At 38.2% G+C, this 26,600-nt stretch overlaps 3 protein-coding genes across 3 annotated transcripts; 2 read left to right on the top strand and 1 right to left on the bottom strand.

Moving 5' to 3' along the window:
* The first annotated feature begins 4,174 nt into the window (after nucleotides 1–4,174).
* On the top strand, nucleotides 4,175–4,970 carry LOC142169171 (uncharacterized). The gene is made up of 3 exons (XM_075230403.1): nucleotides 4,175–4,390; nucleotides 4,510–4,563; nucleotides 4,701–4,970. Exons 1-3 carry the CDS (start codon nucleotides 4,175–4,177, stop codon nucleotides 4,968–4,970), a joined length of 540 nt encoding a protein of 179 aa, XP_075086504.1.
* A 7,708-nt stretch (nucleotides 4,971–12,678) lies between these two features.
* LOC142169170 (uncharacterized) lies at nucleotides 12,679–16,995 on the top strand. The gene is made up of 11 exons (XM_075230402.1): nucleotides 12,679–13,074; nucleotides 13,229–13,279; nucleotides 13,429–14,256; nucleotides 14,357–14,560; nucleotides 14,646–14,777; nucleotides 14,880–14,976; nucleotides 15,134–15,232; nucleotides 15,405–15,915; nucleotides 16,014–16,140; nucleotides 16,277–16,776; nucleotides 16,905–16,995. The coding sequence occupies exons 1-11, from the start codon at nucleotides 12,679–12,681 to the stop codon at nucleotides 16,993–16,995; spliced, it is 3,036 nt and encodes a 1,011-aa protein (XP_075086503.1).
* A 775-nt stretch (nucleotides 16,996–17,770) lies between these two features.
* On the bottom strand, nucleotides 17,771–19,283 carry LOC142169169 (uncharacterized). Its single transcript, XM_075230401.1, has 2 exons — nucleotides 19,251–19,283; nucleotides 17,771–18,097 (listed from the first exon to the last, which is right to left on the bottom strand). The coding sequence occupies exons 1-2, from the start codon at nucleotides 19,281–19,283 to the stop codon at nucleotides 17,771–17,773; spliced, it is 360 nt and encodes a 119-aa protein (XP_075086502.1).
* Nucleotides 19,284–26,600: the final 7,317 nt, after the last annotated feature.

Below are 26,600 nucleotides of genomic sequence, written 5' to 3'. Positions count from 1 at the left end.
TTGTGCCTACTATTAGTACACCTTCAAGGGACTGAGCATCAAATGCTAATACCACCCTTTGAAGTTTTAGCGAATAGTAGGACATGGATACAATATAATTCCTTGATGAAAATGTTGAGTTGCTCCATTCTTTGCATTGCAATTCTTCCATATGACCATTTGAATAGCACTGCCTCGTCCAAAAACTAGGCAATATGTGCAAACTGTGAGTGTGGCCATCCTTTGAAACATGCATATTATAGCTGCTTGCTGGGTCGATTACATTACTTAACATAATGGAAACTTGAACATGAAGATTGTCATGCCAAAATTCCCTCATAATGCTGTAAAGACCTAGCCAAATCCAGTGAAAACCCAGTGTTATGCTTGTGCCTAGCCCAGCTTCCCTCCCATTGGAATGAGTACTTAGTACTAATACCACCAAATGGGAGTTAGGCAAAGGGTAGGGCATGACAACAGTATCGTTTCCTGCAAAAGAGAACACTAGGTTAATGAAAAATTGATTTTCCTCCTTTCCAGTCTATACCTGCCAATACTATACAGACAGGACATAGTGTTTCCATCATATTCCTTGTGCTGTATGTTGATGTCTTCTCCAGTTGCTTCTGTGATTTCCGTTAGACACAAACTGTTATGCATTGACTTCGCCTGGTTTCCTGTAAGTGTTATAGGAATCATACTGGACAGTGTTTGCTTCTTGTGTTTGATTCTCTCCTTTTGAAAAATGATCACCATACTCTCCTCCATATGGATTTGAGCATGATGATCGAGCGTGTTCCCAGAATTCCTCCTGCTCCTGCTCCTGCTCCTGCTCCTGCTCCTGCTACTCCTTTCCCCCTCCCTTCCTAGGTTTTTGCAACCTTCACTCTTAGGTATGAACATTGTAACTTATCACTATTCGCAATCTTCCTCCCCTTGACATCCAGATCCCAGAAACCATAGCATTCCAAAGGTCCCGTGTCTAGTGCATAATTAGCAATGTGATCTGCTAATTGGTTGCCTTATCTGAGTGTGTGTGATAACTTCCCATTACAGCTTTCCATTAATTCCTTTATCTCCTCCACTTCTGCTGCAATTGTCCATGGTGTAGTCCACACCCCTTGTATCACATTATTGACCAACATCGAATCTGTATGTAGATCAGTGAGTATGTATTCATTGTCCACACAATACTTCAAAGCTTCCAAGATGGCCCTCACTTCAGCTTCTATATTTGTTCCTTCTTGGATTTCTTTGCCACATGCATAGACAACATTCCCCTCCTCATTTCTCAGAACATAACCAAATGAGCTCCTTCCTGGGTTTCCTTTCGATGCACCATCTGTATTCACTTTTATCCAGCCCTGATCAGGAAATTCCCATAGAACTTTAGTGTACTTCAACTTAGGAGTATACTGCTTCATCATGTTTATTAAATCTGGCCATTTGTGTGGGACATTCTGCATGCTTGGTTTTCTAAATTTCACCAGTGATTGAAGCATTGTTGAGATCTGGTATATCACCCTATTGACAGAAACTGGATCCCCACTGGGCACTTTAAGGAAACATGTAAGGCCAGATTTCAGTCTCAACAGAAAAATAAAGTTTTTGTAAAAAAGAGGGTAACTACTGCTAAAGAACCTAGTCCCTTATATAAAACTCGTGTGATGCCTGCTTGGACAAAATAAGTTCTGATTCATCCCTTTCCTCATTACAAGGTACCCAAACTTATTTGGGTTCCTAAGTCTAACCCTTGATTTTCTTGTGCAGGGAGCAGTGAAAGGGAGCAGCCAACAATGGTACATGGATAGTGGTTGCTCGAAGCACATGACTGGAAGCATAAATGATTTCCTTTCAATCAAAGCCATGCAAGGAGGGAATGTATCCTTTGGAAACGACAAAAAGGGATACATTCTGAGAATTGGAAGAATTGAGAAGTCTCTTTCTCACTCAATTAAAAATGTGTACTACGTGAATGGGTTGAAGGACAACTTGTTAAGTGTCTCCCAAATCTGTGACAAGGGAAACAAGGTAGAATTTGTGTCAAAAACATGCACAGTCACAAATCTTGTGACTGGTGAGCTGGTTTTGGTGGCCAAAAGATACAAAAACATCGACGTTGCTGACATTTAATCTCTGCAAAATGGAGATCTTAGTTGTCTGAGTGTTTTAGATGATGATGCTGAACTATGGCACCTAAGATTGGGTCATGCAAGCTTTATTAAACAAGTTGGTCAAGAAGGACCTGGTTCGTGGCCTGCCCAACTCAAGCTTCAAGGATCACAAGGTGTGCGATGCATGTGTAAAAGGAAAGCAAGTCAGCTCTTCTTTCAAGCCCAAAAAGGAAGTCCGTACCTCAAGGCCACTTGATCTCCTTCATATGGATCTATGTGGACCTATGAGAATGCCAAGTAGAGGAGGAAATAAGTACATCTTTGTTATTGTGGATGACTATTCCAGATTCACTTGGACTTTGTTTCTCAGGTCCAAGGATGAAACATCTGAAGTATTTGTTTCATTTGTAAAAAGGATCCAAGTCAAGATGAGCCATAATGTATTAAGTATCAGGTCGGATCATGGCACAGACTTTGACAATGCCAAATTCGATGAATATTTTGCTGAAAATGGCATCACTCATAATTGTTCAGCTCCAAGAACACCTCAACAAAATGGTGTTGTGGAAAGGAAGAATAGGACTCTTGAAGATATGGCAAGAACAATGTTGATTGACAACGGCATTGCAAACAACTTCTGGGCAGAAGCTATCAACACTGCATGTTGCTTGGTAAACAGGTGCATGATCAGGTCCCTTTTGAACAAAACTCCATATGAAATGCTAAATGGGAGGAAGTCTAAGGTGACACATCTAAGTACATTTGGTTGCAAGTGTTTTGTCCTCAACAATAGTAAGGAAGCACTTGGAAAGTTCAATGCCAAAAGTGATGAAAGAATCTTTCTGGACTATTCATCACAAAGAAAAGCTTACGAAGTATATAACAAAAGAACTCAATGTGTTGAGGAAAGTATACATGTGATCTTTGATGAATCTCACCAATCATGTGAAAAGGATTCACATGATAAGATTGATCAAGAGGGAGAACAGTCAACTATCCCTGGTGAAGTCATTGACATGGCAAATGGAAAAACTGACATGATGAGTCACGTCAAGGAATTAAATGATGATGGTGCAGCTATTTCTCTAGCTGATGGAGAGGAAACCAGTTCCCAAATCACAACAACTGAAGTTGAAAATAGAGTTGTTGATGCAGTTCAAGGGACCCCACATGCAGAGAGAGAATCACAATCAGAAATACTTGGACCATCCCACAATGAGGTTCAGATGTCTAACTGGAAACACAAAAGCTCACTTATTCTTGAAAATATGATCACTCCCCTTGATTCAGGAATTCAAACCAGAACAAAGGCAAGAAACACGCTTTCCTTCTCAGCCTTTATCCTACTGATTGAGCCCAAAAATATCAAAGAAGCATTGAAAGATGCGGACTTGATTACCGCTATGCAAGATGAGCTTCATCAATGTGAGAGGAATAGTGTATGGCACCTGGTTCCACGACCTGCTGACAGAACTATTATAGGAACCAGGTGGGTATTCAGAAATAAACTTGATGAGTTTGGTAACACAACCAGAAACAAGGCAAGGCTGGTAGTTCAAGGTTACAATAAGGAATAAGGGATTGACTATGATGAAATATTTGCTCCAGTTGCGCGAATGGAGGCAATCAGAATCCTTATTGCCTTTGCGTCGCATATGGAATTCAAATTGTTCCAAATGGATGTCAAAAGTGTTTTTCTGAATGGCTTTCTAAAGGAAGAAGTCATTGTCAAGCAACCTCTTGCATTTGAGAATCATAAAGATCCTAAGCATGTTTTTAAACTTGACAAGGCACTATATGGGCTAAATTAGGCTCCTCGTGCTTGGTATGAAAGGTTGTCCAAATTTCTTCTAGAAAATGGCTTTACAAGAGGAAAAATTGATCCCACCTTATTTCTGAAGAAACAAGGGAGGAACCTACTCATTGTGCAAGTCTATGTTGATGACATTATCTTCGGAGCAACTAATGATTCACTGTGTGAGGAATTTGCAAAACTCATGGGAAGTGAGTTTGAGATGAGTATGATGGGGGAATTAAATTTCTTCTTGGGACTGCAAGTTTAGCAAACTATTGAGGGGACAATGATAAGTCAACAGAAGTACATCAAGGAGCTTCTGAAGAGATTTGATACGGAAGGATCAAAGATCACTGATACCCCCATTTCTACTGCTACTCATTTGGACATGGATGAACCTGGTTCTCGTGCGAATGAAACTATGTATAGAGGTATCATAGGATCACTTCTGTATCTCACAGCAAGCAGACCAGATATTGTTTTGTATGGGATTGTGTTCCAGGTTTTAGTCTAATCCCAAGGAATCTCATCTGAAGGCTGCCAAAAGAATCCTGAGGTATCTCAAAGTCACAAAGTACCTGGTTCTCTACTATCCTTCAAGAGATAACTTTGACTTAATAGGGTATGTTGATGCTGACTATGTTGGTTATCTGGTGGATAGGAAAAGCACTTTTGGTATGGAACATTTTTTGGGCTCGTGTCTAATCTCATGGGGCACAAGAAAACATAACTCAGTAGCCCTTTCAACTGCTTAGGCGGAGTAAGTGGCAGTTGCCTCTTGTTGTGCTCAACTATTGTCAATCAAGTAACAGCTCGAAGATTTCAGTGTGTTTTCTGATTGCGTGCCCTTACTATGTGACAACACTAGTGCTCTCAACATGGCAAAAAATCCTGTCCAACATAAGAGAACAAAGCATATTGATATGCGACATCACTTCCTCAGAGACAATGTTGATAAAGGGCTCATCTGCATGAAGTTTTGTAGCATAGAAGATCAAATTGCAGATATCTTCACCAAAACACTGAGCAAAGAGCGCTTTGAAAAGAATCGCATGGCACTAGGATTGATAAAATCAAGCTGAGGACCTGGTCCCTCGATGATTAGCTACAAAAGAATGTACATGTAAAATAGCTGGAAAATGTTTTCTAGCGCAGTCTAACTTACCTCTATACCGTTACAGGTAGACACGCATGACGATTATAGAGCAGACAAGTAGCTAATGCATTGCATGTTGGTCAAAGGATGAGGCTTACATTTTCAAACTCTGTCAGGGAACCTAGTTCCTTTGACACAGGTTAGTAGTTCCTCTATACTCTCATGCACAATGTTTTAAATGGCTGAAATGGTGTCATATCATTAAATTGTCAGTTTATTTTTGCTTCTTGAATCCAAGCGTCTCAACCTTTATGAAGCGACCTGACTACCAGAAATTTATACCCAACCTGTCTCTCACTCCTCTTAAATAAATCCATTCACAATCACTTTCAAAACTATTCACATCAAGAATCCAAAATTCCCTTTTTCCTTCTTCAAATACTCCTCTTCAACTAACTACACTCCACCATGTATGACAATCAGGAAATACAAAATGTTCTAAGCATCATCCCCACTGTGTCCTCATTCGCTGCAACACCAGTGATAGATTCCACACTCCATGTTCTGACTAGTCCAAACTCTAAGTTAGAGTCACAACCACCCTCTACTTCCTCTCCAACCCAGTCGAGTTCTGGTTCTCATTGGAGTCGCAAAATATCTACTCCCAAGAAATTTGTGGCCGTGACCTCTACTTCTGCCTCACCGGAAAAGATGGTTGACGAAGATAAAATGGATGGAGAAGAAAATCAAGAAATTTCTAGTCTACCAGTGGAAGAAAGTTCTGCTAAAGAACAAGGTGTAGGTTATACCAGTGATGAATCGACAATGGCATCCCCGGGCTTTGATCCTACAAGTAATGATCCTCTTATGCATTCTGAAGTTACTTTGGAGTTACAAAAATAGAAAGCTATAAAAAATATGCTTTCAATGCTGCTGAGGGAAGTCTGATTGAAGGTTATGAGAGAATGTCTAAGTTTCAGGGGGAAGATAATGGTATAGAGGTCGAGGATAGGGAAATGGTGCCTGTTGAAACCTCGGCACCTGAGAGTACAACTGGGGAACCAACTGAGGGACATGATCCCTCCACCCCAGAAGCGCCCTATGGCTCTAATAGTGATAAAACCCCTAGTTCTTAACAAGAGTTCCAGGTCAGTATTGATCCCGCCCCCTCTCTTTATTTCTACGCTAAGCCATTATCAATTATGGTTCCTGCGATGTGATATCTGTCTGAGGAGGAGAATGAGAATAGTGAGGGAGAAGATTATTATAATATGGAGCTGGTGAGCTTTATTAATGCTAGGAGTAGAAAGGCACCTCCCCAGGGGTCCACTTCTAAGAGACCTATCACGAGGTTGCAGAAGAAGGAAGAATTTGAGTTAGTTTTAAGGAAACGAAAAGAGGGAAAGAAGAAAAAGAGATTGGAGAAGGATGGGATATTTGTAAATGAGAGGGTACTGCCTCCAGCACTAGTTGTCGATATAGATGATGAGGTAGATGAGGAACCTGGTTCCTTAGTTCGTAAGTCCTCAAAGAAACTTACAATTCCAACGTCGAAGAAAGAGTCATTTGTAAGTGGTATGGGTTTGAAAAATGATGAAGGTGAAACATCTGGTGGAAAGGTGGTTGAGGAACTTGGAGATAAGAAGACTGAAGAACTGGTTGAAAGAGTGTCTAAGAAAAGGGTGTCTAAAACATCTACAGAGAAAAGAAAGAGTGCTAGAAAATTAGTGAAAAGGAAGGCCGATGCCACTGAGGAACCTGGTTCCTCCAAGAAGACCAAGGTTGGTGCTTCCCAGGATTCTAGCAGGGAAAAATTGAGAATCCAAAAGGTACTGTGGGGCCGTACATTTTCCCCTGATATTCTGGATATGTCAGGAATGCGCCAATTGGTGGAGATCTATGAATTCCAACAGTGGACACATCTGTTCACAAGTGAAAATCCCAGAGTATATGAGGCAGAAGTGCGTAATTTCTATATCGACTTCTTCATAGTTGAGGATGATAGCATTTTTCTGAAAGTGAACGGTGTTAATTTTGTGATGGACACTACTGTACTGGGAGCCATTTTGGGCGTGTCCACTGATGGAATGTCCTCCATTGACGGGGTCTGCTCTACAAATTTTAGAAACACCATTGTGAAGGATAAGGCAGTACAACAAGGGAAACGGGTACACAAGAAGGCCCTCCTTCCAATGTACCAACTGCTATTCAAAATAGTGAACAACGTTCTACTCCCACGTGCTAAAAGATGCTCCATTACATCATGAGCATACTTAGTTCTCATGGAAGCACTATGGGTTTCTCCTCACTAAAGTTTTTGAATTTTTGAAGAAAATAGCAGAGTTCAAGGAAGGTAATCATGGGTTGCCTTATGGGTTTCTCCTCACTAAAGTTTTTGAATTTTTCAAGGTTCCATTGGGACAGGCTAAAGTAGGAACTCGCAAGTAATCTTTCTCCAAAACCACCCTTGAAGAGTGTGAGTGCATTGATAGGAGTGGAGGGGTTGGCAGCACTTCGACTATTTCTCAACTGATCAACGCTCAAAATAGTGTCACTGAAGAAATAAGGAAGTTGAAGGCTCGGAATGCCATTCCCGAAAATCAGCTCAGTCAGGCCCACGAAGAAGCTGGATCCAGTGGTGCCCAAAACACAAAGGTTGCTCGCGCTGACAAAGGAAAATACTGCTCTCAGGAAATAGGTTGAGGACCTGAAGAATAGACTGCTAAACGATCAAGGTTCTGCAAATGCTCGCATGAACATCCTTCTTAGAACCCTTGCCTCTTCTTCAGCCTCCAGTGCTTCCCCTTCCAGTGCTCCTTAGTAGCCGTCATGTTCCCAGCGTCAAGTTCCTAGTGTCCATCCTCTGTTTTTAGTCTTAATAATGTTTATGACTGGTACCTTTTGTTGTTTTTATTTTGTGGATGTTTTGGTAACAATGGAACTGCTCCCAGCTTAATTTTCAATAATTATTGAAAGTTTCATCCTTTTTGTTGTGTATGTCTTACTCTTTTGCTCTGATTTTAGTCATGATTGTGTGCACACATGTGGCATGAGTTATCCAAGCTAGACTTCTTTTTGCTTATTGCTTGCTACTGATCTTTGTATGATGCCAAAAGGGGGGAAAATAATTGAGGGGGAACAAGCCGAGGAAAAAATTCAGGGGGAATATAGGAAACTGATCTACCATTCTGGCTCTTATGGGGTTTGTTATCATCAAAAAGGGGGAAATTGATAGGTTATATATGTATCCCTGTTATGTTTTGATGATCTAACAAACTTAATGATAAGAACCATAGAAGGAACCTGTTACACATCCTCAATACTTAAAGAACAACAAGTCTCAGTTCGGGGACATGGTTCAACTCTTCAGAGTTAAAGGAACAACAGAGGGAACAGATGTGTAAGGCCCCGTAAAATTTTGCAAAAGAAAATAATGTTTCATGGTGCTGAATTGGTTTTACATATTGAGGATTATAGAAATTCTTCACTGCGAGCTTGCTCGCCACGGCTCGCACTTTTTGGGTTGAACAATGCACTAAGGGATAAAGGAACATTTTCGGCAAAAGAAGACGTTTCTTCGGCCCACTACGTGGTCGCAGAATCACTCTATGGACCGCATAATGGTCGCAGAGTGAGACAGGAAAGGGGAGGTTTGGAGACTAGGTTTGCGGCGCATTATGCGACCGCAGACCAATTCTGCGGTGTATTATGCGACCGCAGAACAGGTCTGCGGGACGCATAATGATCGCAAACCAAGTCAGTCACGCCCAGTTTTGGAGGCCAAATTGTGCGACCGATATGCGGTCCGCATATCGATTATGAAATCGCATATGCGATCATAGACCTTGTTCCGGAGCTCTATTTTTGGGTTTTTAACACCTGACCCTACTTCGTTAAATACACTTTTTTGGCCATTTTTGAGCTAACATCTAATATTTTAGAGTGAGAGAGAGTGCCCTAGAGTGAGAAGGTGTTCCTCAATAATTATTTTTCAATTCTTGCTCAAATTTTGGAAGATTAATAAGAGAAATTCACTAGGTTTTCATCCTAGTAGTAAGATTCTACACCCTAATCCTCAATTTCGAATTTTGTCTAGAAATGGGTAATTAGCAAGATAATGTTTGGGGCATGAGAGTTGTTTATTTTACATGCATGTGTTATCAAAGGGTGTAGGAAGATTGTTGAGCTAAAAATGATAAAGATTGGGTTGTGGGATGATGGAATCCTCCATGAAAAGACATTGAAACCTTATGCAAACCTAATGTTTGATAAAATGCTCAAATGAGCTAGAACCATGATCATCTTCCTAATTTTGGTTCAATTTGTCATATTTCTAAAATAGATTAAAGTTGCTAAGAATTCCAAAATATTTTAGAGTTTAAGGAAGCTCAATTGAAGTATGTTGGCTAAACTCTTCTTTAAGAATTGGAATTCCTATTATTCTTGTAAGTTCCAAGATGTTGATTACAAATCGAATATTCTGATAAGTTTTGTGATAAAGATATATGTTCAATTCGTATTTTAAATGCTCTTATCATATTGCATTATAAATTGAGGATGTGTTCCAAACTATGAATTGTGTATCCACATGTTATACTTTCAAGTCGTGATTTATGTGAAAGATATTATGCCAAGTTGTGTAGAGATTGGGATTGTGATACACCTCCACCCGCATATATTGGGGTGAGGTGGCATGACCACTTTGTGTAGGGATTATGGTATTGTGGGACTGCACCTCTACCCGCATACATTGGGGTGAGGCAATACGACCACTTTATCTATAGTTTTGGTATTGTTGTGGCACCACCACCCACATGTATATATTGGGGTGAGACGGCATAGCCGTTTTGTGTTGGTATTAATATCGTTGATGCATTTTCACCCGCATATATTGGGGTGAGGCGGCATAGCCTCTTTGTATAGGTTCGTGGTACTGTGGTTATACATCCACCCGCATGCATTGGGGTGAGGCGGCAGGACCGCTTGAGTAGAGTTATGGTATTGTACTTACACCTCTACATGCATACATCGGGTGAGGCGGCAGGGCCGCTTTGTGTGAAAATTGTTACAGAGGATCTCATCTTAAATCCTATAAACGTTATTGATAGCTCTCAATAAGATTGTTCTGGTTTAAACGGTTATCTATATTATTCTATTGTCGCCCTGATTCATCATATTCATATTGTATTTCTAAATTCTTAAATTGGTGTTTGGTTTTCATACTAGTACTATTCGGCAGTACTAACGTCCATTTTGCCGGGGGCGCTACATCTTTAAATGGATGCAGGTGGTTCCACATCAAGAGGTATTGATCAGTGATAGCAGTATACCTTCTTCCCAGCTGACTTGGTGAGCCCCACTTCATCCCGGGGTCATGTATCTTTTGTTCTTTGTGTATTCTGTTTGAGGTATAGCCGGGGCCTTATTGCCGGCATTATCATTGTGCTCTTCTTTATCTATAGAAGCTCCGTAGACATAGTGTGGGTTGTGTATTGGTGCTGGAAAAGACAAACTATGTTATGTTGTGGTTGTATTACTTGTCCCATTTGAGACTTTAAAAATGATGAAAACTATTGATAATGAATTGGTATTGTAGATATGATCACGTTTTTGTCTAGTTAATGAAAAATATGTATTATCTTCATTCGTGGATGAGTTTGGGTAGAAGAAAATTTAACAGGCTTGCTCGGTCGGGTTCACTCGGTTGAGCGCTGGTCGCGCTCCTCGGTTTTGGGGCGTGACAAGATGGCCACCAGCTCCCGTGGTGACTGTACAAGTCAACTCCCCACAGCTGTAAAGTTGCTGCCTGCACGCGCAACAGTGCAAAAATAGTGCAGCAGTCAACGTTATGGGGAATGCCCTTTACCTAACTTGCTTGCATCTTTCAAGTGATGTCACAAATGAGTTATTAACATCAAGCAAAGGTAAAACAAAATACTTGCACATTCAAGAATCGATCAAGCATTCTCTCAAGTCTATGTCAATCTTGCAAGTGATTCTCAAGAGCATCAAGACCAAAGAACAACATAACGAAGGGCCAGTTTCCTGTATTGAGTCATTACATATCCTTAGTTGTGTTGCATCTTTGTTAAAGCACTTTACTTGTAATTCCTACTTAGCTTAGTTAGAAGCATTGTGTAGGAAATCTTTGTAAAATCATAAGTCTTGTGTTTGTGTCTTGGCTAGAATTAGTCGAGTTGTAAGTCTTTATAATAGAGTTATTACAAAGTGGCTTGTAATAAAGAAGTTAGTGAGGGATTAAGAGGTTAATTCCTAGGTTACAATAGGTTGTAATCTAAAGTTTGCTCAGTATTGAAGTTTAAATCCTACAAGGGTAGGTCGTGATTTTTAATCCCGTGAGCTGGGAGTTTTCCACATAAAATTCCATTGTATCATTTACTTACTGCTGTGTGCGTGCGTTCCGTGGGAACTTATAGAGAACCTAGTTCTCTACATAGTTTGGTGGACTCTTAGTTTATATCAAGTTTCATTTCTAAACTTCCACTTATTTGACTTCACACAGTGATCTTATTCGATACTAATTAAAGGATTACATATAAGCCAGCATATTTTGCCTATTGTTTCGAACTTCTACACAAAACATAAAAAATCATATAGCTAAATTACAATATGGATCAGAATATCCAAAGGACTTTTACATGTAGGGCGGGATTTCTTCAATTCCTCTCTTGACTTAGTTAGAATGAACAAGTTAGCATTTCGAGGAACTTATATTTGATTGTTTTATGAATAATATCTATGTCATTTTTAAAATTTTATATTCACTGATAAGGGGTACAAGCACAACGTGCATGGCCAAAGACTAATTATATATACAAGTGTAAATATATTTTAGAAAATTTGTATAAGTGTGTATAATTTTTTGCATACCGGTGTATAAAAATATATATGCACTATCCTAATTGTCATTAACACATTCACCACTATGAAGAATGTATATAGTGTAAACTTCCGTCGACAAAAATAGAAATTGATTTTTTTGTGTTGTTCTTATCATTGCTCGAATAATTTATGTATAAAGTCCATTTCTTTAATTGATTTCCCTGCCAAATCACGAACTTGAAGCAAATTCTTCCAATTTATATATTCCAGTCTCTGCTCTTTTGAATTTGGGGAAGAAGAAAATTTAGTTTTTTCTAGTTGGATTGTGGCTGGTTTTGCTCTTTGTAGATGCGATAGGAAAGTATAAGATCAATTTACGTTAGGTTTTGTTATGATTTAGAAATCATAGAATTTTTGCGCTTGAAGATCAGAATAAAAAGAAATGGAAATGATGTTCATTATTCAGATATGGCCTATTATGGCTGGGCTACATCTTTGCGAATTTATATATGGAATTTTTATATTGAAACTATATTATCCTCCCTACTCAAGTTTTAATATAATTACATATTATATACCTAATTATCATTTATGTACATTTTTAAGGTAATTAATGATAGTAATTAGTGTCCTAAAATAACTCTAACGTATCTTCCACTCTCCCACGATTCTCTCTCCACATCCCACCCCCTCCCCCACGTATCTTGCACTCAAACATGATTCTCTCTCCACAAACTTCAGAATCCCTCCATTAGCGCCTATTTCCTCTCTTCTTCAAAAACCATTCTAAATTTTTACTCTCTTCTGCAAAAAATCTCCTCCATTAACGTTTGTGCTTCGCTTGATTTTCAATGAAGAAAAAAATAGCTTCAAAGATCAGCCCTAAAAAAGATAAAGGAGCCGATATTCCTACATTTGATTTGGGTGTTTTCTCAGAGAATTCACCCAAAAAGGCTTCAAAATCAGCTCATGCAGAAAAAGAGAACAAGCCCAGGCTTTCCCCTCGTGAAGATAGGGCAGAAGCTCATACAAAACAAAAGCACGATATTGATGCTGGTGAATCGTTGATACCTGTCAAATATGCAAAAAGGAAAGGCAAAGAGATTGATTTCGATGATGATTTCGTCGAAGAAGAAACTATCATTAAAGTTGCAAAAAAAGTTAGAGTGTCTCCTAATGTAAAACCTTCAAAAAAGAAGAAAGTTCAAAAATCTTCTAAAACTGTTCCCCAACAGTCTTTGGTGAAGGTAAACATTTAGTAGTTTCAACAATATATTTTTTTTTAAAGCTAAAAAACTTTGTTCTCATTCTTATTAATCAACATAATTTTTGTTTTTGTAGTTGTAGAAAATTTGTCTACATTGTGTAGATTTATTGTACATTTATGGTTTCTGATTGTAGATACATTGTTATATAAACATTTTGCCTGGTATTTACTCTGTTTTAAAGATTGTAGATAAATTGTAATATAATTGTAGTTATTTTGTGTTCTGTTTTTAACTCTATTTATCTGATTGTAGTTAAATTGTATTATAAATGTAGTTATTTTATTTTCTAGTTTTGAGCCTTATTTTAATAACTTTCTTTTTCTTTTGCTGCAGAATGGATCATTTTTTGTACCTCCTAATATTGATTATGGGATCATTAGGTTTCAGACATTATCCGGCCCCACTATTCTTGGCCAAATCAAGGATTTACTGTCTGAAAATGGTTTAAAGCTTTTTAAGAAGACATGTTTTGGTTATTTGCTTTCCTTGCCCAGCATATGTATGCAAAATCAAGCAATTCATCTTCTCATGAAGTATGAATTGAATGCATCTGGTTCCGACTTTTTTTCAACAGAGATAAAGGGTCAGAGGCTGAATTTTGGTTTGAGAGAGTTTGCCCTGATTAGTGGTCTGAGATATTTTACGGAAGTGACAGACTTTGGTTACACACCTACGTATGACAGTAAAATAATGAGAAGTTATTTTCCAAACAAGGAAAAAGTTGAAAAGTCATACTTAAAACAAATTGTAACCAGCCGTAGTTGGGTGAACGACGAGGATGCAGTCAAGTTGTGTATTCTATATCTCATAGAATTCTTCCTTTGTCCTTCAAAAAAAGACAATGCAGGGTTGATAGACCATTTTAGGTTCTATTTGGTGGACTCAGGACAGTATGCGAACTACGCATGGGGTAGTGAATCTTATACACAATTGCTTCAGTCTGTTAGGCACAAACTCAATCCTTCTGTTCATTTTTATGTCATTCGAGGTTTTGCACTAGCTATGCGAATATGGTTGTATGAGTGTTGCTCTACCGTCAATACTGATATAGCTACAAGGGTTGCTAATTTTATCCCTCGCATACTTAGCTGGTTAGCTAGTAAGGACAAGATATGGTTATCTGCAATTAAAGATAGAATGATCAAACCAACATGGATCAAGGTAAATGATTTTCACTTATGCGCAGACAATCTAATACAAATTATCTACAACTTTTATACATATTATGTCTAAGTCACTCTCATTTATTTTTTTCACTCAGTTCACCATCATAATTGAAGCACCAGAAGAGCTTTCAAGAATTAATTTGCCAGATAAAGTTGAATACATCCTTGAAGAAGTTGAAACCAAGTCTGAGCATCCGATAGATGCTGCATCTCCATCTGGACACAAGCAGGCAATTAGAATAGATGACAAGAAAGATATTCTAAAACAAATAAAAAAATTAAGAAAAGATGTTGACAAGGTAACATATATACATAATCCTAGATGGTTTCTTTAATTTATGTTGTGCAAATTATTTCGTTAACTCTCTATATTTTAATATGTAGGTTGGTTCAGATCTTGGATCTTTTAAGAAAGATGTTTTTGAAGAACTAGGTAGCATTCGACTGGTACTCAATGACTCAATCAAGGCTGTTTTACAGGCGATAAACAGTCAAAAAGATAACATTGATGCCAAGGTTTCATTTGAAATATATTCATTTTACACAACAGATTTTATCACGTCTAAGTTTATATTATCATTCATAAAGTATATAGCCTAACAAATTAAATGCCTGCAGTTTGCTGGGAGTTCTACAAAAAATGATGAGCACTCAAAAGAAAAGAACAATCAACACTTTCTGGGCAATAGTGATAAAACAGTGCATGCCAGCAGCAGTAAAACATGCATCTACAATATATCTACAATATATCTACATTATGCCTACAATATACCTACATATATATACATATCTATATTATGTCTATAATATATCTACCTATTGCCTAATTTTGTATCAACTAATATGCATTATATTTACAATTGTTTTCTTAGATACAGGGCACGTGAATGACATAGAAATTGAGAAGAATGTTCATGTACATGTTGATTTATCTTCCCAATTTGAAGGGGCGTTTGATGAAGAGAATGTAGGTATGATTTAGTATATGTTATCATCACATTTTACAATACATTTTGTATATCAGATGCAGGACAACATTTTAATAAATTTACTACATTTAAACTACAATTTGTATGCAGTGATGTTAGTGTTTAATACAAATTATCTACAATTTGATTGACTTAAACATATTTACTATAACAGTGAAGGAAGCTATGCCTGCAGAATCTCCAAAACAGGAAGCTACAATAAGCATTCCAGGAGAACAGAAGAATGAGGAGAAGGAGACAAAAATGCAATCTCCCATTCAAGAAGAGAATCTTATACAAGAAGGAGATGATTGCTGTGAAGAAGGAGGTGAACCAGCCGAGTACGTTAATGTAGGTGATTCGGACAACGACTCCAGATCTAAGAAAAGGGAAGTTACACTTGATGATTTTGAGCTGCCAGAGAACTTCCCCCAGATTGTTAAGTTCGGCGAGCTTAATAAAGATGAAACAACCCCTGTTCATCAAGGAAGATCAAGGCAGCCTGGAAAGCATGCCCGATCCCCCTTTCTCCCTTTTTACAGTTCTGGTGGGAGCACTTCTGTTGGACCTCCAATTTTCCTCATCAAGCATCCATTTACTGGAGTTATTGGCGAAGATGTTGATCCTGACTTGTTGGAAGAATTCAACAAGTGGTTGTACCTTGGTACCGATACAGTTTCAAAGAGGTTAGTTTATACAATTTGTTCGTATTTTTGAGTGCATTCATCTTTTGGATTTTCACTTGAATCTACATATTTATTGTAATTGCTATGTATTTAAATAGGAGGAAGGCGCCTTATTCTATAAACGATAACCAGCTTAAGCTGTGGTATGATCTTGGAGTGGAGAAAGTTGATAAAAAGGAGTGGTTTTATACTTTGGCACATCCAGGGCAAGTCCTCAACGATTCGGTAAACACATACGCTGTCAGAATTTAATGACTAGCTGTATTATTATGTCATCTCCAGATTTTGTAGTTTGTTTGTAGATATATTGAAGTTAAATTGTAGGAAGCATTGAGAACTAATGAAATCTATTTTTATGCAGCATATTGATATTATTTTATACTATTTGAGAAAGATAGGAAAGTATGGCCCTCAAAACAAGATACGGTTTACAACCACTGATTGTATCTTCAAGACTAGAATTGAACAAATTTATCAGAGGTACATCAATGCTCTTGCCGAAAAGAAGCTTGTTGTTGTCAAACCTCAGGACGTCGTATCAGAATACATATTGGGGTACAGGTTACTCGCAAATGTTGCATGGGATCAAGTTAATTTTGTGATTATGCCCATAAACATTGTGGAGAAATTTCATTGGTTGTTGGTTGTGTTTGACATTACCGATAGGGTTCTACATGTTTATGATTCTATGATCTCTTCACGAAATTATAACCTTGTTGAATCTGTTGTCAACAAGTTTGTTGTTATGATCCCCCTCTACTTGTCATGCACCAGCTGCTATGGCAAGCGTCAAGACATCAACCACAAGAACACAAAGGCATACATTGAAAAAGGTGTTACTGACCCTCTTGACATTCAGTGGTTGGTCGGTGAGTTACCCCAGCAAAACGAGGGATCATTGTATGAAAATGTTATTTTTCCTTCTATCTATTTAACAGATTTTATTTTACAATGAATGCTAAATCTTTTACCCTAATTTGTTTTTGCAGTTATTGTGGTGTATACGTGGCTGCATTTGTAGAATATGTCAGCATTAGAGAGCTAGCAGTTTCAAAGAAAGACCTTTCTGATATTGATTAACACTGTAGACGCTATGAAGCGCTACTTTGGGATTATGCTAGGAAGAAGCAATATACTGGTGCAATTAGTGAGGGTGAGGTGACTGGAAGATTAGGAAGAAGAAAAGGTGCACCAGCTGTGAACGAGAGAATACAAGTCCGGAAGAAGAAGAAGAATTAGTTGCCCTTTTCTGTAGAAAAATTATAGTTAGATTGTTTAGTTGTAGCTGTTTTGTAGTAAAGTTGTAGATAAATTGTTATCTAAGAACAAGTCAGTTGAAGTTTATTTGTAGCAGATTTGTGCTACAATTGTTTTACCCTATGTTTTGTTATTTTATCCAGGATACTACTACTTAGAATAGGAAACATCTGTTGTTATTTTTTTGGTTGAAAGTTGTTAGTACTTGATATCGTTATTGTTAGCATATAATTTCTTTACAATTTAACTATAATTATGTATTATACATACAAAAAATACATAATCCAATCAAGTTATGAAAGGCTGAAATTAATACACTCAGTAATTAAACAAAACAAATACAAACCAACTACATTAAGAGTTGAAAATATTTCATTATAGGAGACAGCCTTTATTCAATTTATCAACACAATTACACCTCAACTATAATTCTCCAGAACACCTCAACACAATTTATCAAAAAATCTTGTGACTTTATCAAATTTTATTTCCTCTTGGGAGCATTCTTACAAGATCTTTTGTTATGCCCTTCTAGTACGCAGTCGCCACATGAAACCTTGTACTTCTTTGCATTTACTTCATCATATGGTTTGTATCTTTATTTTTTAGGTCTTCCTGGCTGTCTTTTCCCGGTAGGTGGCATTACAACTTCTTCAAATATATGTTGTGGCACATTCCATTTGCTTTCATCAGGAAGTGGGTCTACTGGTATTTCATAAGTATGCAAGAGGCTCTCCCTCGTGTAATAAGGAGAACAATAGTTTTCATAAGACTCATTCATGTGCCATAAAGCCGCCAAAGCATGTGCACAAGGAAGTTCATCAAGCTGGAATTGTCCACAACTACATCTCTTATTTTGAAAACAAACAATATAGCGCTTCACACCATCTATCACTGTATGGATGTGATCTGTTGAAGCCCTCACCTAAAATTTCATTGCAAACACACAAAAAACTTGATGAAACATATACAAAATAACTACAATTATTGAACATTTTATCTACAACGACTGTATATATTTAGTTTGATGGAATAATTGATCCGATGTTATTGGATATAGCCTAGTCTCAGCTTCTGCGATAATGTCATGTTTTCCTCCAACTCTTTGTGTAACGATCTGGCCGGTCATTTTGAATATTTCAGCCCAGTTCCCCCATTTACTGCTCAATTTGTTCTTTACAATTATTACGTGACTTGCTAGGGTAATTCGTTCGGATCCGTTGAGGTTTCGGAATGAATTGAGACACTTAGTCTCAAAGATGAAAGCTTAAGTTGAAAAGTTTGACCGGATGATTCACTTATGTGTAAATGACCCCGGAATAGAGTTTTGATGATTCCAACAGCTCTGTATGATGATTATGGACTTAGGAGTATGTCTGGATAATTATTTGAAAGTCCGTAGTTAAATTTGGCTTGAAATGGCGAAAATAGGAAATTAAAAATTTGAAAGTTTGAACGGGGAGTTGACTTTCTGATATCGATGTTGGAATCATATTCTAGAAATTGGAATAGCTATATTATATCATTTATGACTTTTAAGCAAAATTTGAATTCATTCCGGATTGATTTGATATATTTCGACGCGAGGTATGAAAGTTGAAAGATTTAAAGTTCATTAAACTTGAATTGGGATATGATTCATGGTTTTAGTGTTATTTGATGTGATTTGAGGCATCGAGTAAGTTCGTATGATATTTTAGGACTTGTTGGTATATTTGGTTGAGGTCCCGAGGGCCTCGGGTGGATTTCGGATGGTTAACAGAATTTAAGTTGGATATTCCTAGAATGTTCGTCGCCGATTCTTCAAGAATAAGTGGTATCACATTAAGCAAATGAGCTCCAAATTCAGTTTTCATTGAAGCATTAGATCCGTATTTAAATTACGGAGCCATAACAAAAGGCATTGTAAAATTCGGACATCGTATGAGAGAGTTATGCCTATTTCCGTGTCAGGAATGATTTTTTGTCGCCGTCAGTGCCCAGGGTAGTGTGGGGTGCTATCCCTGGCGCTGGGACTGCTGGAAGTACTGGAAAGGGCGCCACAAGAAGCACCCCATGCCACCTGTGGTGCCACAAACGTAAAAACTCCATAAAACGTGGAGTTTTGCCATTTTTACTAATTTTTGAGTTTGGGGAGCCCAGTTTAGGCGATATTTGGGCGATTTTTACGGGAAAACATTGGGGTAAGTGTTCCTTATCCTATATTGATTATATTTCATGATTCCATATTCATTTACATAATGAATCCGTGAATTTATGCAAGAAAAATCAGATTTTTATAAAATCTTCGAAAAATATAAAATGAAGATTTGAAGGTCAATCCGATGTCGGAATTTGATAATTTTTTTGTGGTTGGACTCGTATCGGAACGGGTGTTCAGATTTTGTAAGTTTTGTCAGATTTCGAGACGTGGGCCTCTCTGTCAATTTTTAGAGCAGAGTTGAGAATTTTTTTAAATTGTTAAATTGTAAGCATTAGAGTTAGTTATGATTAATTTGCATGTTGTTCGAATAGATACGAGTCGTTTGGCTTGAATTGAGGAGATAGGAAGGCGTATGGAGGTTGATACGCATGAAATGGAATTTTCAGAGTATTGTAAAGCTTGCTCAGTATCGGATTTGGCTTGTTCGAGGTAAGTAACTCTTCTAATCTTGGAGCTGAGGGTATAAACCCTGAATTATACGTGTTATGTGTTTGGTGTTGAGGTGACTCACATGATAGGTGATGGGCGTGTGGGAGTGCACCATGTGAACTGTGATTCCGTTATTCCTGTGGAACTATGTAGTTATCTGAACTTATCTGAAATCATGGAAATCTCTACGTACTAGAGCTATTGAGCTGAGAATCATGTTAAAATCATGTTGAGGCTATATGCCAGTATTATTGAGACCCACAGAGGTCATATTGTTGTTGAATTTATTTAAATTGAAATTTTAAAACTCATTCATGTTCATTCATTTAATATCATCTCTCAGTCTCTGTTGTTATTTATTGATTCATCATATCATCATTTTGGGCTAGTTTCATGATATCGTGAGCCCGAGAGATTGGAGAGATTGATGACTGAGTGAGGCTGAGGGCCTGATTATGAGGATAATTATGGGATCGGTCTGCACGTCATAGCAGGCAATATTGGCTTTATATACTTTATTATTATGGGATCGGGCTGCACGCCGTAGCAGGCTAGATTGGCTTATTATAGCACGTGAGATGTCCGTGTGGATACGTATATTGATACTATAGCACGTGAGTTGTCCGTGCAGCACATGAGTTGTCCATGCAGATTATAGCGCTTGGGCTGAAGGAGCCCCTCCAGAGTCTGTACACACCCCCAATGAGTGCAGGTACCTACTGAGTGCGAGTGCCGAGTGCGAGTGCCGAATGCCGAGTGACTTGGGAGGAATGAGTGACTGTGAGGATTGAGTGACTGGGAGGACTGAGTGACTATGAGGATTGAGTGACTGGGAGGACTGAGTGACTAAGAGGATTGAGTCACTAGGAGGTCTGAGTGAAATGATACTCTGAGAGTATGCATATGGTTTTATCATTGAGGTGCATCGCAGTGACATGCACACTTGACATACATGCATAGAGATGCATTTTTTTCATGTTGTACGGTATCACGTCATTCATGACTTCTCACACATATTGGCATATGGGCATATTGATGCATTTTCCACTGGCTATGTGGAAAGAAAATGAAACATCTTATTTATTGTTGAAAGGAATTTTGGAAAAATTACTGTTTCAAACTTACTCATATTTTTGGCAACTTCAGTAAAAGACTTGAGTTTTTACTCATACACTTGAAAGGCAAAGCTATTTTCAGAAATCATGATTAAGTTGATCATGTTATTGTTGAATTATTACTTGTGCTGCTTTAAATTATATTGTTATGAAATGTTGTTGGCTATATGTATTGGACCACGACTTGTGTTCCCGCTCGTCACTACTTTCAACCTAAGGTTAGGTTTGTTACTTATTGAGTACATGGGGTCGGTTATACTCATACTACACTTCTACACCTTGCGTGCAGATATTGGATGTTCATGTTGCTGTGATCGACGGGAGCTGGATTGAAGATGTACCTGTGTTCCGGTCATAGCTGCCTCTTGTTCATGGTAGCCTTAGATTTATAAGAATCTGTTTATGTACACTTCGAACAGATAATGTGTTTATTTCATACCAGTTTTGTAAATACTAATCTTAGAAGCTCATGATTTGTACTACCAGTCCTTGGGGTGTTTAATAAGGTCAGTTAAATATTATTTGAATCAGATATTTGTAAATTGGCTTGCCTAACAGGTTGGGTTAGGTGCCATCACGGCTAGTTGGATTTTGGGTCGTGACAAGTTGGTATCAGAGCTCTAGGTTCATAAGTTCTATAAGTCATGAGCAAGTGTCTAGTAATGTCTTGCGGATTGGTGTGATGACGTCCATACTTATCTTCGAGAGACTACAGGGAATTTAGGATAATTTCCCATCTTTCTTTCCTTATCGTGCGGAATTGATTCAGCTTGAAACATAACTCTTTGAATTCCTTCCACGCATTTGTGTGCGCATGTGAGCGCTCAGTATCAGTTGTGCATCACTGACTTGTGATTCTATGAATGAGGTTCGAGATGTGTATTATGTGTTTTAGTGATAGGCCAATCTAGAAGACTTGAGGCCAGGTTTAGACCGCAGCTTAGGCTCGGTAGCTTCAATTATGTGAACTTGTACATTTGGACTCATATATTCGGTAATGTCCCTATGAGTGGAATTTGTGGATCGATGAATGGTTGAATGGATATATGAGGAGTATGATGTGACTGCGGGATGTGTCCAAATGGTTCGAATATGACGAAAAGAGTTTGTTTGTGATGTAAAAAAGGCTACTGGTGCTTGATTTCTATCTTGATGTGACGTATAGTCTCGAGTTATGAGTGTATTGAAAGATTTTTTATGTTGTTTAAATGTGGAATGAAGTAGATTTTTCAACTCTTCTAACTGGACAGGGCTGTGCGAAGTCTATCTTGAATCACCTTAACCTTTTCCAAGGCATCCTGAACCAAGTCCGCACCCAATAATCTGGCCTCGCCGGGCTCGAACCAACCCACTGGGGACCTACACCGCCTACCATACAGAGCCGTATACGGTGCCATCTAAATGCTGGACTGATAACTATTGTTGTAAGAAAACTCCGAAAGTGGAAAGAATGGTCCCAAGCACCCCCAAAATCTATCACACATGCACGGAGCATATCCTCTAATATCTGAATAGTACGCTCGGACTGCCCATTGGTCTGAGGGAGAAATGTTGTGCTCAACTCAACCCGAGTACCCAACTCATGTTGTACAGCTCTCCAGAACCGTGATGTAAAATGCATACCCCGGTCAGAGATAATAGATATCGGTACGCCATGAAGCCTGACGATCTCATGGATGTAGATTTGAGCTAGCTGCTCGAAAGAATAGGTAGTCATCACAGGAATGAAATGAGCCAACTTGGTCAGCCTATCCACAATCACCCAAAGCTGTCTTGAGCTTCTGAAAGCTCTCCTCACATTCCTCTGTCCACCTAAACGGAGCACACTTCTGGGTCAGCTTGGTCATAGGTGCTGCAATAGATGAGAAACCCTCTACAAATTGACGGTAATACCCCGCCAAACCAAGAAAACTTCGAATCTCTGTAGTTGAGGACGATCTGGGCCAACTTTGCACTGCTTCAATATTCTTCGGATCCACCTGGATCCCCTCACTCGATATTATATAACCCAAGAATGCCACTGAGTCTAGCCAAAACTCGCACGTTGAAAATTTTGCATATAACTCTTTTCTCTTAAGGTATGAAGCGCAGTCTCGGGTGCTGCTCATGATCCTCCCGACTCCGGGAGTATACAAGGATGTCTCCAACGAACACAATGATGAATGAGTCAAGATAAGGCTGAAATACACTGTGCATCAAGTGCATAAAAGTTGTTGGGATATTGGTCAGCCCAAAAGACATAACAAAAAACTCATAATGACCATATCTGGTCCTGAAAGCCGTCTTCGGGATATCTGGCTCCCGAATCTTCAACTGATGATATCCTAAATGTAAGTCAATCTTGGAAAACACTCTGGCACCCTATAACTGATCAAATAAGTCATCAATACAAGGCAATGGATACATGTTCTTCACTGTGACATTGTTTAACTGGCGGTAATCAATACACATCCGCATAGAACCATCCTTCTTCTTCACAAATAAGATAGGAGCACCCCAAGGTGCACACTGGGCCGAATGAAGCCCTTATCAAGCAATTCCTGTAATTTCTCCTTCAACTCCTTTAACTCAGGAGGAGCCATATGATATGGAGGAATAGAGATGGGCTGAGTGCCCAGCAACAAATCAATGCCAAAATCAATATCTCTATCGTGGCATGCCCGGAAGATCAGATGGAAACACATCTGGAAAGTCCCTCACTAATGGAACTAACTCAACTGCAGGGGTATCAACACTGACATCTATCACATAAGCTAGATACGCGTCATACCCCCTCTGTCACGACCCAAAATCCTACCACATGAGTCGTGATGGCACCTAGTCTCTAAGACTAGGTAAGCCGATTTCCATTACATTTTTGAAGCCATTTTTTTTTTTTGAAACTAAGTAATAAAAACTAACAGCGGAAAAAATTATAATATACAACCTCCCAAGACTGGTAGTACTGAGTCACAAACTCTAATTTAATACATAGAATGATCACGAGGACCGAATATACAATATTGTTTGATTACAAGTTAACAGTACAATGAAATGAAAAGACTCCAAGGGACTGCGATGACCAAGCAGCTCTACCTTGAATACTTACTATCCCGCTTTAATTCTGCTCAAGTCCGTTATCTTCAATACCTGGCTCTGCACAAAATGTGTAGAAGTATAGTATGAGTACGCCACGGTCGGTATCCAGTAAGTATCAAGACTAACCTCAATGGAGTAGAGACGAGGTATAGTCAAGACACCCACTAGTCTAATAACCTGTGCAATATAATATACAAAATAATCGGAAATAAATAATAATAAAGGCAGGATAAAACAACCATTTATATGCACAACAGACAACAAGAATACCATTAATATCACTCAACAATTAATAAACACAATTACACCCAATTAAATCAAGTCCTTCAAATAAATGTCTTTCACATATAATTCTTTCAGATAACCCTCTTTTAAATATAATTTTCTGAAATAATTATTTTTCAAATATAATTCTTTAAATAAATCTTTTCAAATATAATTTCCTCAAATAAATATCTTTCAAATACAATTCTTTCATATAATACTTTCTAAGTAAAAATCCTTCCAAATAAATATTTTGAATATAATTCTTTCAATTAAAAAGTCATCATGTGTCACCTCATTTTATAACCATCAAAATATGGGTCTCAGCCCATTTTCATATTTTTTGTAAACGCGGGTCTCAGCCCATTTTTATATTTTCACGGCACCTCATGCCCATAGTTAAATCATCATATTTCCCCGGTACCTCGTGCCCTCATTTCATATCACAACTGCACGGACAATTCACGTGCCAATTATCATTATCATTTCATCACAGCACCTCATGCCCACATTTCATATTACAACTGCACGGACAATTCACGTGCCAAATATCCTCAGTATTTACTCACGGCATCTCGTGCCCGCATTTTAATTTTTAATCCGCCTGGCAATAGCCACAGGTTCTCAATTTCAACATAAAACAGATCGTTATCAATGTACTATCAACAAGACCAATTGCACAAGGCATAAAAATAAACACAAGAAAAATCACAACATCACATAAAAATCATCAACACCACAACCCCACATCATCACATATCATCCCTGACAATAGCCACCCATATGGCTCCTATTGTCACCCTTATCACTCCTATAGCCACCCTTATCGCTCCGCCCAGACAATATCAATAGCCACCCTTATCACTCATATTGCCACCCTTATCACTCCTATAGCCACTTTTATCGCTCCGCCTAGACAATACCAATAGCCACCCTTATCGCTCATATTGCCACCCTTATCGCTCCTATAGCCACCCTTATCGCTCTACCCAGACAATATTCCAACAAACACAACAGTGAAATGCCACCCTTATAACCACATAATATCAACGGTGAAATGCCACCCTTATCTCCCCAAAATAAAAACTCACACAACACAACAATTTACCCGGAAAATTATCACAGCAACATAACAAAATCAATTCATATCACAATTTTTTCCAATGGCCACAACCAAATTCCAAAGCTACAACCAAGTCAATTAATTTCACAACAAATAGCCAAAAGCAATCAATAGAGATAGAAATTACTCAACATAAAGCAAAGTCTTCATAAAAATCAAATTCTTAATAATCATATAAACACCTCTTCTTAAGCTCATTTAATTAATTATTTGCATAGGGAAAAATCCAAAATGAAATTAAATTCCCATAATTATCAACCAGCAAATTCACGAAATTTCATAAATAATCAAATAACAATCGCATCACATTGTCATATAACAACGGAGTCAACAACAAGGATTTAGGCACGACAAGTAGATGATTAAATATATGCCAACAATTATCCAATTTACTACACAATATGCTCTAGACTTTAACTCAATAAAATTTGCACATATAAATCAAGTACGTACTCGTCACCTCGCGTACATGATTTTCAATTACACAAATTTCACATAAGACTCAATGCCTAAGGGAAAATTCCCCCACTCGAGGTTAAGCAAGACACTTACCTCTTTGAAGTTATGCCGATATTTTAAAATTGCCTTCTTGCTTGAATTGACCTCCAGACCGCTCAAATCTATCCAAATTAATTGTATAACTTCATTAAAATTCATCGAAAATAATTCCGGATAATAATATGTCGACTTAAAATTTTATTCACAAAAGTCAACGCGGGACGCGCCTCTCGGAACCCGACATATTTTTTATGAAATCAGAACACCCATTCCGATACGAGTTCAACCATACCAATTTTATCGAATTCCAATAACAACTCGACTTCCAAATCTTAAATTTTTGTTTTTGGAAGATTTTACAAAAATCTTGATTTTTCCTCCATTAAATCCGAATTAAATGATGGATTCAAAGACATAATCATGAAAATTAATCAAAACTGGATAAGAATTACTTACCCCAAACACCCACGCAAGAATTTCTCCAAAAATCACCTTCTACCGAGCTCCAAATTTGATTTTGAGTTATGAACTCAAACCCCCGTTTTGGGGACTTTTAATTCTGCCCAGATAAGCCTTCTTTGCGTTCGCGACCATTGCTTCGTGTTTGTGAAGGCCAAAACCCAAATGCCTCAAATCCTTCATCGCGTTCATGACCTCTTCGTCGCGTTCGCGAAGGCCAACTATTTTTGCCCAATCATTTCCTCATCGCGTTCGCGAA

The sequence above is a fragment of the Nicotiana tabacum genome, chromosome 14, assembly GCF_000715075.1.
Source record: "Nicotiana tabacum cultivar K326 chromosome 14, ASM71507v2, whole genome shotgun sequence".
Lineage (NCBI taxonomy): Eukaryota > Viridiplantae > Streptophyta > Magnoliopsida > Solanales > Solanaceae > Nicotiana > Nicotiana tabacum.
The sequence above is the reverse complement of the archived record's forward strand: the minus strand, read 5'-3'. Positions and strand labels throughout refer to the sequence as shown.